This window comes from Asterias rubens, chromosome 17, assembly GCF_902459465.1.
Source record: "Asterias rubens chromosome 17, eAstRub1.3, whole genome shotgun sequence".
NCBI classification, from domain to species: domain Eukaryota; kingdom Metazoa; phylum Echinodermata; class Asteroidea; order Forcipulatida; family Asteriidae; genus Asterias; species Asterias rubens.
The window spans coordinates 8,469,348-8,484,093 of NC_047078.1; the positions used below are offsets into that span (position 1 = coordinate 8,469,348).

General features: G+C 38.5%; 1 protein-coding gene across 4 annotated transcripts in view; it reads right to left on the reverse strand.

The window, feature by feature from the left end:
- Nucleotides 1-14,746, reverse strand: part of LOC117301261 (ammonium transporter Rh type A-like) — a 67,406-nt gene that overhangs the window by 15,362 nt on the left and 37,298 nt on the right. For 2 of the 4 annotated variants that reach the window (XM_033785137.1, XM_033785138.1), the window contains exons 1-3: nucleotides 13,690-13,793; nucleotides 12,142-12,218; nucleotides 5,767-5,972 (exon numbers count right to left, since the gene is read on the reverse strand). In XM_033785137.1, the coding sequence (XP_033641028.1) occupies nucleotides 5,767-5,972; nucleotides 12,142-12,218; nucleotides 13,690-13,701 (295 nt within the window). In that variant the 5' untranslated portion in view covers nucleotides 13,702-13,793. Of the gene's footprint in view, nucleotides 1-5,766; nucleotides 5,973-12,141; nucleotides 12,219-13,689; nucleotides 13,794-14,746 lie in introns of those variants that run through there. The other 2 variants (XM_033785139.1, XM_033785140.1) reach the window with 2 other exon arrangements.

The window sequence follows — 14,746 nt, forward strand, 5'->3', positions numbered from 1 at the left end:
CGAAATTGCGTGGTTTTCCTTTTACTTTGCGAACTAACAAGGTCGGCCATTCATGGGAGTCAAAAGTTTGACTCGCAGAAATGGCCGACCGTGTTAGTCGACGAGATAAAAGGAAAACCAGGCAATTTCGAGGCATATTTGTGTAGATCATTACATTCTACTTTTACAACATTTTCTAACCATATACATTTTTATAACAAACGGTTACAAACGCTTTTTATAGACCAACTCGACCGATCCAAGGCAACGTGTTCCTTTAATATTTCTCGCTACCAAAGTTTGTGCATGACATTCAAATGCCAAACATGACCCAATTATAGTCGGCCTATGATGTGCATTCAACCACAACTTTAATCCATATTTTTGTATAAATATCTCAAACTTGTATAATCCTAGAGGCAATGAATTATTTGCACGCTATGTCACGCCACTCAAGTATTCTTAAAAAAAAAAAATAGAAAATAAACTTTTTTGAAACTTTTGTGTACTCCACAAGTGCGTTTCGTCTATTGTCGAAAGAAAAAGGCCCTGGGGAACGTCAAGGTTTCACTCAAGGACATTTGTCCTGAAAACAAGTCGGGTTTCGTTTCAATTTAACCTCATAGCTTTTACTTTAGGCGGTTCTGTATTGTGAACCAGGCCTGGTAGAAAGCGGTGAGATTTTTTTTAAAGCAATTGAAAATATTTTCCTTTTGTTAGGGGCTGCACAGGAACATGTCAATATGTACAGGACCCGTGCACAGGACATGACAGAAAAAGTATAGGGCACCACAGCAAAAGCACGGAACACCAGACCAACACGGCACCACAGCAAAAGCACAAGGCACCACAATAAAAGCACGGGGCACCACAGCAAAACACGGGGCACCACAGCAAACGCACAGCAAAGGCACATGGCGCCACAGTAAAAGCACAGGGCACCACCAAAGGGCACGGGTCACCACAACAAAAGCACGGGGCACCAGACCAACATGGCGCCACAGCAAAAGCACAGGGCACCACAATAAAAGCACGGGGCACCACAGCAAAACACGGGGCACCACAGCAAACGCACAGGGCACCACAGCAAAGGCACATGGCGCCACAGCAAAAGCACAGGGCACCACAATAAAAGCACATGGCACCACAGCAAAACACGGGGCACCACAGCAAACGCACAGGGCACCACAGCAAAAGCACAGGGCACCACCGACAAACACGGGGCACCACAGCAAAAGCACAGGGCACCACCGACAAACACAGGGCACCACAGCAAAAGCCTGGGCACCATGCCAGCAAAAGCAAGGGGCACCAAAGCAAAAGCACAGCGCACCATAGCAAAAGCACAGGGCACCATAGCAAAAGCACGGGGCACTAGAGCAAAAGCAAGGGGCATAACAGCACAATCACAAGGCACCATATATTATAGAAATTGTTGCATGTGACCTTGGTTTTTTCGAAGCCTGTATTTATACACCCAAACTTCAAATTGATGCAACTATAAATGTAAACAATGGGGACTTAAAACAAACAAGTAAACAAACAAGTGAACAAACAAGTAAACATATTGTCAACAATAGTTAAGGTGAACTCTTAGGTATATTTTCATGTAGTGTAATCACTCATAAAATACACAGCATATTATAAATTGTGATATATTATATGTTGATAACATTTTGAACAGACACAGTGTAAAATACACAACGTGTCTAGTCTAAACTAAATTCCAAAGTTCAATATTTTGTCTGATATTATTAATATAAAAGTTTGATTTGGAAAATGATAATCATATCTTAATCCACTCGAGTATTGTGTAGGCAAATTAGCATACAGGTATATCTGATGATGAACCATTAAACATGGCTACCATTGATGATAAGCAAAAAATAGCACAAACCTATATGGATAATTATTGTGTACAGTTTATGCACGGTACCGGTAGCTTTGAGTATCGAGTTTTAAGCGACCCATGTAAAAAGGACATTGGCCACTAAAGAAATTGTTGTCTTTTCAAACAACGACAGCAATGACAACCACAACGACAGAAACGACAGCAACGACGACGACAATAACATCATCAACAACAACAACAACAACAGCAACAACAGCAACAACAGCAACAACTACAACAACAACAACCTTTCATTTGAGAGTTAATTTCGGGTACATTATAAAGTGACAGTTTATTTTGAGGATAGGCCTAATAATTGTTCAAAAATGTAAGCTCTCAAAATAAAAATTTAAAAAAAAGTACATTCGCCTACACGTTGTCATCATTGTAAAAGATCCAACCATCGATGTGAAATTTGTAGTGAACAAAAACAAGTGAAATGAGGCATGAAGTTCTCCTGCCATTTAGAGCCTACAAATAGAGTACCTTGTACAGCCAAAAAGACCCTCCAAAACTTCTCTGCTTTTTACAAATCATGGCACAAAAGCTATCCGTAGTAGAAGCTAAGCTAGACAGATGGTCGTGTTATTTTATATGACAAGCAAACATTGAAAAAATAGAGAACGTGTTGGTATGTTGTGAGTTTTGGGTTCTAAAGTTACTGGTTGGTGGATTTCTAATCCTGGTTTTCAACGAACATTCTTGGAAATACACCGCAAAAGCTGGGGTGTTTAAAGTGACGAGTTGCCATGGAGCGGACGAGTTGGTCTATAAAAATCGTTTGTTATATATATAACACATGGTTAGAAAGATAATGTAAAAGTTGAATACAATTATCTACACAAGATTGCCTCGATATTGCGTGATTTTCCTTTTACTTTGCGAACTAACACGGTCGGCCATTTAAAATTTGACTCCGGTAAATGGCCGACCGTGTTAGTCTACGATGTAAAAAATGAAAACCACGCAATTTCGAGGCGTATTAATTGTGTGTATTGAGGCGTATTTGAAGCCCAAAAACAAAAAATTAAAGGAACACGTTGCCTTGGATCGGACGAGTTGGTATATTACAAGCGTTTGTAACCGTTTGTTATAAAATGCATATGGGTAGAAAGATGATTTAAAAGTAGAATACAATGATCCACGCAAATTTGACCGATCCAAGGCAACGTCCTCTAAGAACAATGTGGTTGCAAGCTGAACATTGAACATCCTGTTTTCACTATTTTCTCCAGATTCTCACAACAGATTAAACACAATTTTTCACAGGTTTATAATTTCATGTGTATGGTTGATCACACAAAACATGAATACTGTCTGCCACATGAATATTTTGAACGCTCTACCAACCCCTGTATAAAACCTTTAATAAAACACCCCCTCTCCCCCCCCCCCCAAAAAAAAAAAAAGCCCAGTGGTGTGAAAACTCTCTGTAGGCCTACTACTTGTTTATATGTTCTGCAAATCCTGTATAATACCTTTAAACATGCTCTGCAAGTGCATACATACAAACTTCTACTGTAATTCACATAAAAGGCCCACACTTGATTGCACATTTGATATTTGTATTTGTCTGCGAGCATATATATATTTTTTAATACCACTTGTAATTTAATATAATGGTACAAACACACGGTGTCAAAGGGTGATTATGTACACCGTACCCATATGCTCCAACACCCCTTTATGATTCCACAACAGTGCTGTTTCCATACAGAACATAGGTTGTTGGACCAATGCAGTCTAGTCACCGTCAATGGCCTAGCACGTAGCATGCTCCTCTCCCCTTGCAAATGCGTGGTACGTTGGTGTATGCAGGCATGACAAAAACCCACAGGTTCATGTTTTGGTTAAAGGTACGGACACGTTTGGTATACAAGTTACCCAACATAACAAGCATACAAAGCTGAATAATGTGGCATTACAAGGTAAAAATATTGATACAAATTGCACAGATAAAATACATAACATTGCACCTCAACGGGGTACATGGGTACATATGAACATTATAAAAGAAGACGACAATAAATAAAAATACATATTAGATAAACCACTAAAAGATATTTAAAAATGCACAGGGTGTTGTGGGAACCCTCTTATACATTGAAACCCCACTATGGAATAAACCAGCTACTAGCACTTAAAAACTGAACAGATGACAAAACTATGTTGGGATAAACCAAGTGAGAACACCAGAGTGCCTATTTAAGTGCCTATAACATGCACATAACATGCCCCTTTCAGCTTGTCGTTGCGTGATAATATTTCAGGCAGGCATGACCATAAAACTCGTGTTTATATTATTTGGTATAAACATTAACAAACAATACCCACCACTAAAAATTGTGCAAATGTTGGCATTTCAGTCTGGCGTTATACAGTTTTGTATTGATCTATAGAAATTAAATTTGCCTCTGGGATAAAGAATATTAATTTTAGTTTTACCCGACCATACACCGATGGGTGAACAATAGTGTATACTCATAGGCCCACTTTCCCGAGTTAGGTGGGGGGGGGGGGAATCACCGGCATATTACTCGGGTGAAAAAATGTTCATTATTCAAATTTTGTGTTCCCTTTTTTTCAATAATAGTTCGCCCGGGAAAATTTAATTTTTTTGTTTTTTAGTATTTCTGCCATTTTCGTGACTCCCATTGATTTATATGAAATAATGGTCCACTTTAACATCTTTTACAAATGCATTATTCTTATTTTAGACGTAGAAACGTACAACTCTTGATTGTGGCCTTTATCTACCTTTAAAACTGATATATCTGGCAGCTGTACAAACCTTTACTGGCTATCTATTTTTTCTTCTAAGTCCTCAAACAAAATGCCATTTTCGGAGGTCGAAAAAGGGACCCTAAACTAATTATTCCATTTGTCCATTGTCAAAGAGTGGCATAATTTTACCCCGCATCGCCTCTCCAAACACGTTTACAACATAAAAGAAAAAATTTGCTTTTATGTTCGCCTGACCTTGTATAGGAAATCCATTCACCAGATATTGTTAACTCAGATAAAGCACAATAGAAGCATACAGAGAGAACAACACAATTATAATTGCAGTCTTGGTAGAATAATATTTGAGCATTTTGGATAAAAATATCTGGGCAATAAATATATATATAACCTTTTGATATTTGTTGAACCTTTCTACACAGTCATTTTTACACAGTCATTTTTACACAGTCATTTTTACACAGTCATTTTTAGTACACAGTCATTTTTACACAGTCATTTTTGCAAAGTCATTTTTGCAACAATGCTCAGTTTCTATATAAGGCATGTAAAACTGCCTTCTGACGTTGGGGAATTCTTTTCAGTCTTGTAATCACCCTTGTCACACGAAGTTGTTTGCGTTTAGATGGTTGATTTCGAAACCTCAAGTTCTAAACTTGAGGTCTCGAAATCAAATTCGTGGAAAATTGCTTCTTTCTCGAAAACTATGGCACTTCAGAGGGAGCCGTTTCTCACATTGTTTTATACCATCAACGTCTCCCCATTACTCGTCACCAAGATAGGGTTTATGCTAATAATTATTTTGAGTAATTCCCAATAGTGTCCGCTGCCTTTAAAGGAACATTTCATAATTTAGATTACACTAGCAGGTACACGGTCTAATGATGATGATAGTAGATACGTCCCTTGAAATATTTCTGTCTGAATGTCAGATTTCGAATCGGCGTAATGCAAAGTGTTATCGGTTCTTCACTATTTTCTCGTGACCCAGATGGCCGATCGATCTCAAACTTCTACAGGTTTGTTGGTTTATATGGTGGACTAAATAAGTTGCTTACACTGCAAGCAACTGTAATAAAACCCCGAAAATTAATATGAATTTACGTAACAGAAATTTCAGATCAATTTAATAATGAAAAGTAAATTTTGCTTACTTGGGTAGTACAAATCCACGGGGTTAGTGAATCCAGCGAGGTTTGCTCCACCCTCTCCGCCGTGCTCTCCTTCCGTTTCATCCCCCTTCTTGGTCCTGGCGTCTGCTGTGGGATGATACTCCACGAAAACTCCAAATAGCACAAGAAACACTAGCTGGAAAGCCAGTATAACTACGGTCAATTTCCCTCTTGTCCAAGCCATTTTCCTTCGGAGAAATAATATTTCAAACGAAATATTGTGAGATTAATATACTTGTGGATTTGGTTTAAGTGTGACTGTTTTTCAAGTCGACTCTGACTGAAAAAAAATGTTTGGGGTTTGCGGAGGGCTCGCTATGCAACTGAGGGCAACTCAAGTTCCAGTGTACTAGGTAGGTCATCTTTTTACATAAACTATTTATATTAGCAAATAGCCGTACAGCGTGACTGCAGGGTGTTGTTCGTACCACTTTAAAAGGGGGGTGGGTGAAAAAAAATACTAAGGGGGACCTGAAATAAATCGTTTTATTTTATAGTCTTTGATAACACTATAACTCAATTTTAAATGATCAAACATGTTTATCCATTTATTTCATTACTAATCAAACTAGAGCTTGCATAAGTATTTCTTTGTAATTAACACCACTATTGATGTAATGGAGTGGTCCGGGAAGTTTAGGGGCGCGTCTCATGCGAGACTCTGATTGGTGCGTTGGTCTAACATGTGATCTTTGATTGGCTTAATTTGGAGGTGTGGCTTACCACAAAGGCCATACCAATAATACTATAGACTGAGGTGTGTCGAGGCTTAGCAAATTTCATTGGTGGGATTTTCCCAGGGTCCGTGCAGCGGTCATAGCATTTTCATAACATGACACTTTTTACACATAAATAAAAATTCCGCAAGTTTTAAACAATTATAAGTCACGTTGCAAATAATTTTGAAGGTAGGGATCATACACAACTATATTATGGGATTTGGGAGACGTACGTACATACTACCACAGAGTAGATTTTGCGGAATTCAGGAGACTTCTCAGTTTTCGAGAAAGAAGGTAATTTCCAGGAATTTGATAACGAGACCTCAGATTTAGAATTTGAGGTCTCGAAACCAAGCATCTGTAAACACACAACTTCGTGTGACAAGGGTATTTTTTCTTTCATTATTATCTCGCAACTTCGAAGACTAATTGAGCTCACATTTTCACAGGTTTGTTATTTTATACATGTGTCGAGACACACCAAGTGAGAACAAGACTGATCTTTGACAATTACCAATAGTGTCCAGTGTCTTTAAACTGATCTCAATGTTTCGAGGCTAGCTTGCTCTAGTCATCGTCATGAGACTGAAGAGGATGTGCGACATTTTGGTCTTAAGGATACATTTGTGAGATAAACTGCAGCTGTTGATAGTATTTAGAATAGAGTCTCTTCAAAATAATAGTGTGCTTTTGATAATGTTTCGCTACCCAAACCTTTCGAATCTGAGAAACGAATCATGCACTGACAGGCCTATATAAATGCTTCGTTTTTGAAAGGGCAATAGCACCAAGGCATTTTTTCCCTTGGTAAAGGGCACCGTATGAGAGGAAAATGTACTACCACAGTAGTTGGCAATGACCAAGCTATAGGGGGCGCCTTTTGCTCCATGTGAAGTATCGGGCCTGGCACTGGGTTCGTGTCTGTTCGCGAATGCCCGACGGTTTATACAAAATGATGAAAAAGCGGCAATTTCTCACATTTCAAATCTGAGAAAGACTTAAAAGGAAGGTACACGTTCGGTAATTACTCAAAACTAATATTAACTTAAAAAACTGACTTGGTAACGAGCATTGTTAGTATAAAACATTGCGGGAAACGACTCCATCTGAAGTAACGTATGTTTTTGAGGGAGGTAATTTCTCACTAAAATAATACAATAATTCTAGCTGGAAGTTTTTTATTCCTATTCTGAAAGCACACAAATTCGTCCAACAAGGGTGTTTTTCTTTCATCATTTTCCCGCAACTTTGATGAACAATTGAGCCCAATTTTTCACAGACTTGTTATTTTTTGCTTATGATGGGATACACCAAGTGAGAACACTGGTCTTTGACAATGGGAGACTTTTGGCACGCTTGGTGGCAGCAGACTTACCAGGTAAAATCCAATGTTCTCGGTTATGTGCGCATGCTCATAACTATACGTAAGCAATGGAAATTTACCTGGTAAGTCTGCTGCCACCTAGCGTCCCCAAGTCTCCTATTAATAAACGTACAGTGCCTGAAGCTTCTCTCAGTCATCTAGAAGCACATGAATGTTGTGCAGCAACAAGGGTGTTTTTCTTTCATAATCGTGCAACTTCGATGACCAATATTGAGTAAAAATGTTCCCAGATTTGATATTGTATGCATTTATGTAATGATAAATAAATGACGGCGCTATCCAGTTCAGTGACATTTTAAGACTGTTGACTTGATAGGTTTACAAGGTGTATGGGTGGGGCCCATGTCAGTTTAATATATCCGCCATGTTGGTTATTGTAACCATGTGAGGGGGTGTGACCGCGGGGATGTTTTTTTTTTCGTTCAGATCCGACGTGAGAATACACGTAATGGTCTCTGACAATCACCAAAAGTATCAAGTGCCTTTAATCTGTTGCTTTTAAGAAAATCTGATCTCTGTAGAAAGTGACGCAGTTACTAAAGACATTCCCTAGAATATTATGACAGGTATAAGGCTTAGCTTTAGTTAGTGTAGGCCAGGTAACAAAACAGCCTTGTAACAAAATATATATCCAGCTTAACAAAAATATATCCAGCTTAACACGAGATGATGTTGTAGGGTTTGAAGGATTTAGTGAGGATAAAGTTGACACAGTTCATCGACATCCATGACAAAAGGGAGTTGCTTAATAACAAAAATAAACACATAGTTTCAACACACCTGGCCTACGGCAACAACTACATGCATTATTATGGAGGTAATCTGGCACCTAAGCTTGTTGGTGCGGTGAAAATCGGCACATATACAATGTATGACATGGCAACTATGTTGCAAGCCATAGGCAGACCGCTAAAATTACTTGTAAATGTTGAGTGTTTCTTTACTTTGTGTCCCCACCCTCCAAAAGACGTTTCTATGTCTTAGGAAACCTTAGAAGAACCATATTCTTAATCTTACTAGGACCAAACTCCTTCCCGTAGGAGGATGGCTTAGCCCAACCATAAGACGGATAATGCAGAACTCAACAGAAATGAAACGAATTGCTAAACATAGAAGTTTCTCGTAAACGTTCCGAGACCTACTTAAAGGCAATGGACGCTATTGGTAACTACTCAAAATAATTATCAGCATAAAACATTTCTTGATAACGAGTAGTGGGGAGAGGTTTATAGTATAAAACATTGTGAGAAACGGCTCCCTCTGAAGTGTCATAGTTTTCGAGAAAGAAGTAACTTCCCAAGAATTTGATTTCGAGCCTCAGATTTAGAACTTGAGGTCTCGAAATCAACCATCTAAACGCACAGTGTCGCACACAACTTCGTGTGACAATGGTGTTTTTTCTTTCATTATTATCTCGCAAGTTCGATGACCAATTGAGCTCAAATTTTCACAGGTTTGTTATTTTATGCATATGTTGAGATACACCAACTGTGAATGATAGATAGTCTTTGACAATTACCAATGTCCACTGCCTTTAAAGGGGAGGTACACGTTTGGTAGTTACTCAAAACAAATATTAACTTAAAAACTGACTTGGTAACGGATTGAGAGCTGTTGATAGCATAAAACATTGTGAGAAAGAGGTAATTTCTCACTAAAATAATAAAATATTTCGAGCCAGAAGTCTTTTATTCCTATCTGAAAGCACACAAATTCGTCCAACAAGGGTGTTTTTTTCTCATCATTTTCTCGCAACTTCGATGACCAATTTAGCTCAAACTTTCACAGGTTTGTTATTTTATTCATAGGAATATGTTGATAAACACCAACTGAGAAGACTGGTATTTTCAAGGTTAGATCTTGAAAACCCAAGATGGCCGTAATATAAAACAAAGAAGGCACTGCTGCTCTTCTGAGTGGTTCAATTAGATTCCTTGACCGTGAAAACATATATTTGGTCACCATAATTGTGATTATAAGTGATTAAGAAGGTGTGATATTGATAAAATATGTGTTTCCTTCATACGGCGGCCATCTTGAAAACCCAAGATGGCCGTAATATAAAAGAAAGAAGGCACTGCTGCTCTTCTGAGTGGTACAGTTGGATCCATTGACCATGAAAAAATATATTTGGACACAATATTTTTGATTCTATGTGACTTTGGAGGCGAGATACCGGCAAATATGGGTTTTTCATATGGTGACCGTCTTAAAAATCCAAGATGGCCGCCATAACAAAGAAATAAAGCACTTTTGCTTTTCTAAGTGGTGAAGATGTATTCCTTGACCATGGAAATGTATATCCAGACACCATAATTGTGATCCTAGGTGACTCAGGAGGTGAGATACTGGCAAAAACAGGTTTTTAAATGGCGGCCATCTTGGAAATCCAAGATGGCCGCCATAATACGTCTTGGTGAGGTGGTTCCTATCAAAAATGCAAAGCTTAGGTAATAAGGACCACGTGGAAAAAATTTGGTGCTTTTGTCCGGAACGTCCACATCCATTCGCTAAGCTGCCTGACTACACAGGGTGTTTATTTTTTCGTTATTATCTCGCAAGTTCGATGACCAATTGAGCTCAAATTTTCACAGGTTTGTAATTTTATGCATATGTTGAGATACACCAACTGTGAAGGCTAGTCTTTGACAATTACCAATAGTGTCCACTGCCTTTAAAGGGGAGGTACACGTTTGGTTGTTACTCAAAACAAATATTAACTTAAAAACTGACTTGGTAACGAATTGGAGAGCTGTTGATAGCATAAAACATTGTGAGAAAGAGGTAATTTCTCACTAAAATAATAAAATACTTCGAGCCAGAAGTCTTTTATTCCTATCTGAAAGCACACAAATTCGTCCAACAAGGGTGTTTTTTTCTCTCATCATTTTCTCGCAACTTCGATGACCAAATAGCTCAAATTTTCCCAGGTTTGTTATTTTATTCATAGGCATGTTGATATACACCAACTGAGAAGACTGGTCTTTGACAATTACCAATAGTGGCCAGTGTCTTTAACACTAATTCGGTCTTTCTGTTTAATCAGCCTTATTACACATCCCTAATCCAAAACCACCAACAGATGGCGCTGTTCTGAAAATGGTACCCGCAGAACAAAATTCATAGGGTTGAATATTCTTACGAGCCTTCCATCAATACAAGTTTTGTCTGTAATAATCTTGCTCCTTCAAGTTTTATATCGATGATTCTGTATTATAATAGCGAATTTGTGTCCCTATACCATTTGGTGTATTATTTGCCCGATTATTCAAAGGTTCATTAATTTTGTTTGTTAAAGGGAAGGTACACGTTTGGTAATAACTCAAAACAAATTAACTTAAAAACCGACTTGGTAACGAGCATTGGAGAGCTGTTGATAGTATAAAACATTGTGAGCAAACGGCTCGCTCTGAAATATTATTGATTTTGAGTAAGAGGTTATTTCTCACAAGTCTTTTATTCCTATCTGAAAGCACACAAATTCGCTTATGTTGGGATACACAAAGTGAGAAGACTGGTCTTTGGTAATTACCAAACGTGTATCTTTTCTTTAAGATGATCTTCCCGTCAAGGAATTCGGCAAACTCACACAAGGAGTTTTTCTGCTGACACCTAAGCGTCCAAAAAGTCATCCACAAACTTCACAATTATTTTTAAAGGGCAGTTGACACTATTGGTATTACTCAAAATAATTATTCGCATAAAAGCTCACTTGGTAATGAGTATTGGGGAGAGGTTGATAATATAAAACATTGTGAGAAACAGCTCCCTCTGAAGTGACATAGTTTTCGAGAAAGATGTAATTTTCCACGAATTTGATTTCGAGACCTCAGATTTAGAATTTGAGGTCTCGAAATCAAGCATCTGGAAGCACACAACTTCGTGTGACAAGGGTGTTTTTTTTTATTTTATTCATATCTCGCAACTTCGACGACCAATTGAGCTCAAATTTTCACAGGTTTGTTATTTTATGCATATGTTTAGATGCCCCAAGTGAGAAGACTGGTCTTTGACAATTACCAAAAGTGTCCACTGTCATGTGTGACCATAAACATGCTCACACATTTTTATCTGGCCCTCTTGACTCTGCTTTGCAATTGCGAGCATGTGTTACGGTTTGGTGTAATGGTTATCTCAAATTAAAACCACTAAGCGTCCACATCTAAGTTGATTATAATTGAATAAAAACAACCTAACATTAAATTAACAATTTTGAAGAAAACTTAAATGTTGTGGTAAATGTTGGCTTACCCTTTGTTGTCACGTGACTTGCCGGATTTTCTGCCATCGTTTAGCGGTTGGAACGCGCATGACTGCTCACTGACTCGCTGTACCAATAAAACATACAAACATCAATATTTACTTCATTTATATCACAATAATTATTAAAGACACAGTGGACACTATTGGTAATTGTCAAGACCAGGGCCCAATTTCACAGAGCTGCTTAAGTAAAAAAATTTGCTTAAGCAAAAAATTCATTGCTTGGTAAAATCAGATTACCGGCCAAGACTCCACTCAATTGTTATGCTAAGTAAACAACAGCTAAATACTAGTCATAAGCAATGTATTTGGCATGAAATTTTGGCCAGTAACATGTGTAAAATAAGCGCGATATTTTCGTGCTTAAGCAATTTGTTTGATTAAGCAGCTCTATGAAATTGGCCCAGTCTTCTCACTTCCTCTTCCCCTTTCACATTGGACGAACTCAACCACGAGAGCGCGGAATTGGGCATCATACGTTGTGAAGCATATGCCTCGAGGTCGCAGTTAAATCTGACGTAGGACTACATGTTTACAAAAAACAGTACCTGTCCGCATCCTTGCGGAGACGCATTGCGGAATATGTGAATCATATTGCGCTGAATAAATGCTGTTGATGGTTACAATATTTTATTATTTAGGACATGGGATCGGGTCAAGTCAAGAAGTGCAGAAGTTTAATGAATTGTCAGCTAATTGACACAAAAGGGCGCGTGTTAAAAAACTAAGTATTCAAACTGTCCATGGTAAGTGTAAACACACCTGCGGATGAATTGATTCAAAATGGCCTCCATGTCGGAACATAGCTTGAGAGAAGGAAACGGTAAACCATGGAAAAACAAAGAAGAAGAAGAATAGACATAGTTGCAAAACTGAGGTAGAGAAACGCACAAACATAGAAGCTTTAAGATCATGGGAGGAATAAATTACTCACTATTAAAAAACACGAATGACACACAATTCAAGTAGGCCTAGTACCGCCAGCAATAAAAAGCAGTCTGTGAGAAAACAGTGCTTAAAGTTATCATATTTTATAATCAAACTTTTTTATATTGTGACGGTGTATTTTCAACCACACAGTCGGGACTTTATAGTGAACTTCATAATTTTAACGCTTAGTTTCGGTCTAAATGTAGGCCACCCTCGCCCTCACATGCGAAGGCGATTACCTACATGCCCCTGGCGTTTGCCTTAGTGCCCTTGGAATGATCCAGGATATATTTACAATTTCCTCATAATACCCCGTGCCTTGTACACCAGTCACCATGCCCTTTCAAAAAACGAAGCATTGGCTGTAAATGTGCCTCACACCTCTATGCTCACACAGGAGATCCTCCGACACCGATGACGCTTTATCGTAAACAAAACAAAGACGCAGGTTACGATCGACCTCCATGGTACCAATTTGCTACACTGCACACAGGTGAACTAAAATGCGAAAAATCGAATCTTGAAAGTTGACATGATTATGCGTGACATCTTCACATCATAGTGTTGCTGCTTGTACAATAAATTTGTAAGCATGAAATTACTCACCTCTGCTGCCATGTTGTTTTGGTACCGCACCACACAGCTGTAATAGGAATTGCTTGAATTGAACTGTAATCTTCATGTATTGTGATTTCTTGTCTCAGTCCAGTGAGCGGCAGTTATGTGAGTTCAGAGCAAACCAGGGGAGGATCAGGGAAACTCACGTAAAATACACACCGCTGCACGCCACACGTTAAGCAGCTCTATGAAATTGGGCCCAGTCACAACAAAAGAGCCATTCTTATCGCCCTACAACTCACGCGTTTACGTCGTGGCAATTTGACGAGGACGGTTAATGAGCAACAAACCTGCTGTATCAACGTATATAAAGTAGCAAGTTTGATTATGGTTATATAATAAGTACACCGTCCATAATCAGCGATAACCGTATAATGGGTCATTCCATGTCAGACCAACGCACTTTTTTACCTCATGTCTTCCGATTTTGATAAAAATTGCTGTGTTTGTAGGTCCTAATGAGCATTGAATGCACACCAATTTTCAGTAAACCGTTTGTTTTGCCGTCTTCTTTTTCCCCATAGCCTTTTAGCCTGAGCCTTTTAGTGTCGTCAGCTCAGCGGTGCACACGAGCAACGTGCAATTTACAGAGACTGGAAAAGATTCAATGACAACACATCGTGTTATTTTTTGCTGGTATGTTTTTTTTAATTCATTAAAAAACACTTGTCATGAGTGGTCAGATGGTCAGAGCATGGTCAGAGCGTAGAGTAAGGTTAGCGCATATAGACCAAGTAACTCACCACATGTAATACAGTCATAAACAAATATGCAACATCCAGTTCCACGACAGTTATGCCCTTTCAAATTCCTATCTCTCAAGAAAAAACATATATATAAGTTCCGCGCCAATACTGATATAACGACACTGAGATGTTAAAGACACTGGACACTATTGGTAATTATTGTCAAAGACCAGTCTTATCACTTGGTGTATCTCAACATGTGCATAAAATAACAAACCTGTGAAAATTTGAGCTCAATTGGTCGTCGAAGTTGCGAGATAATAATGAAAGTAAAAACACCGTGTCACACGAAGTTGTGT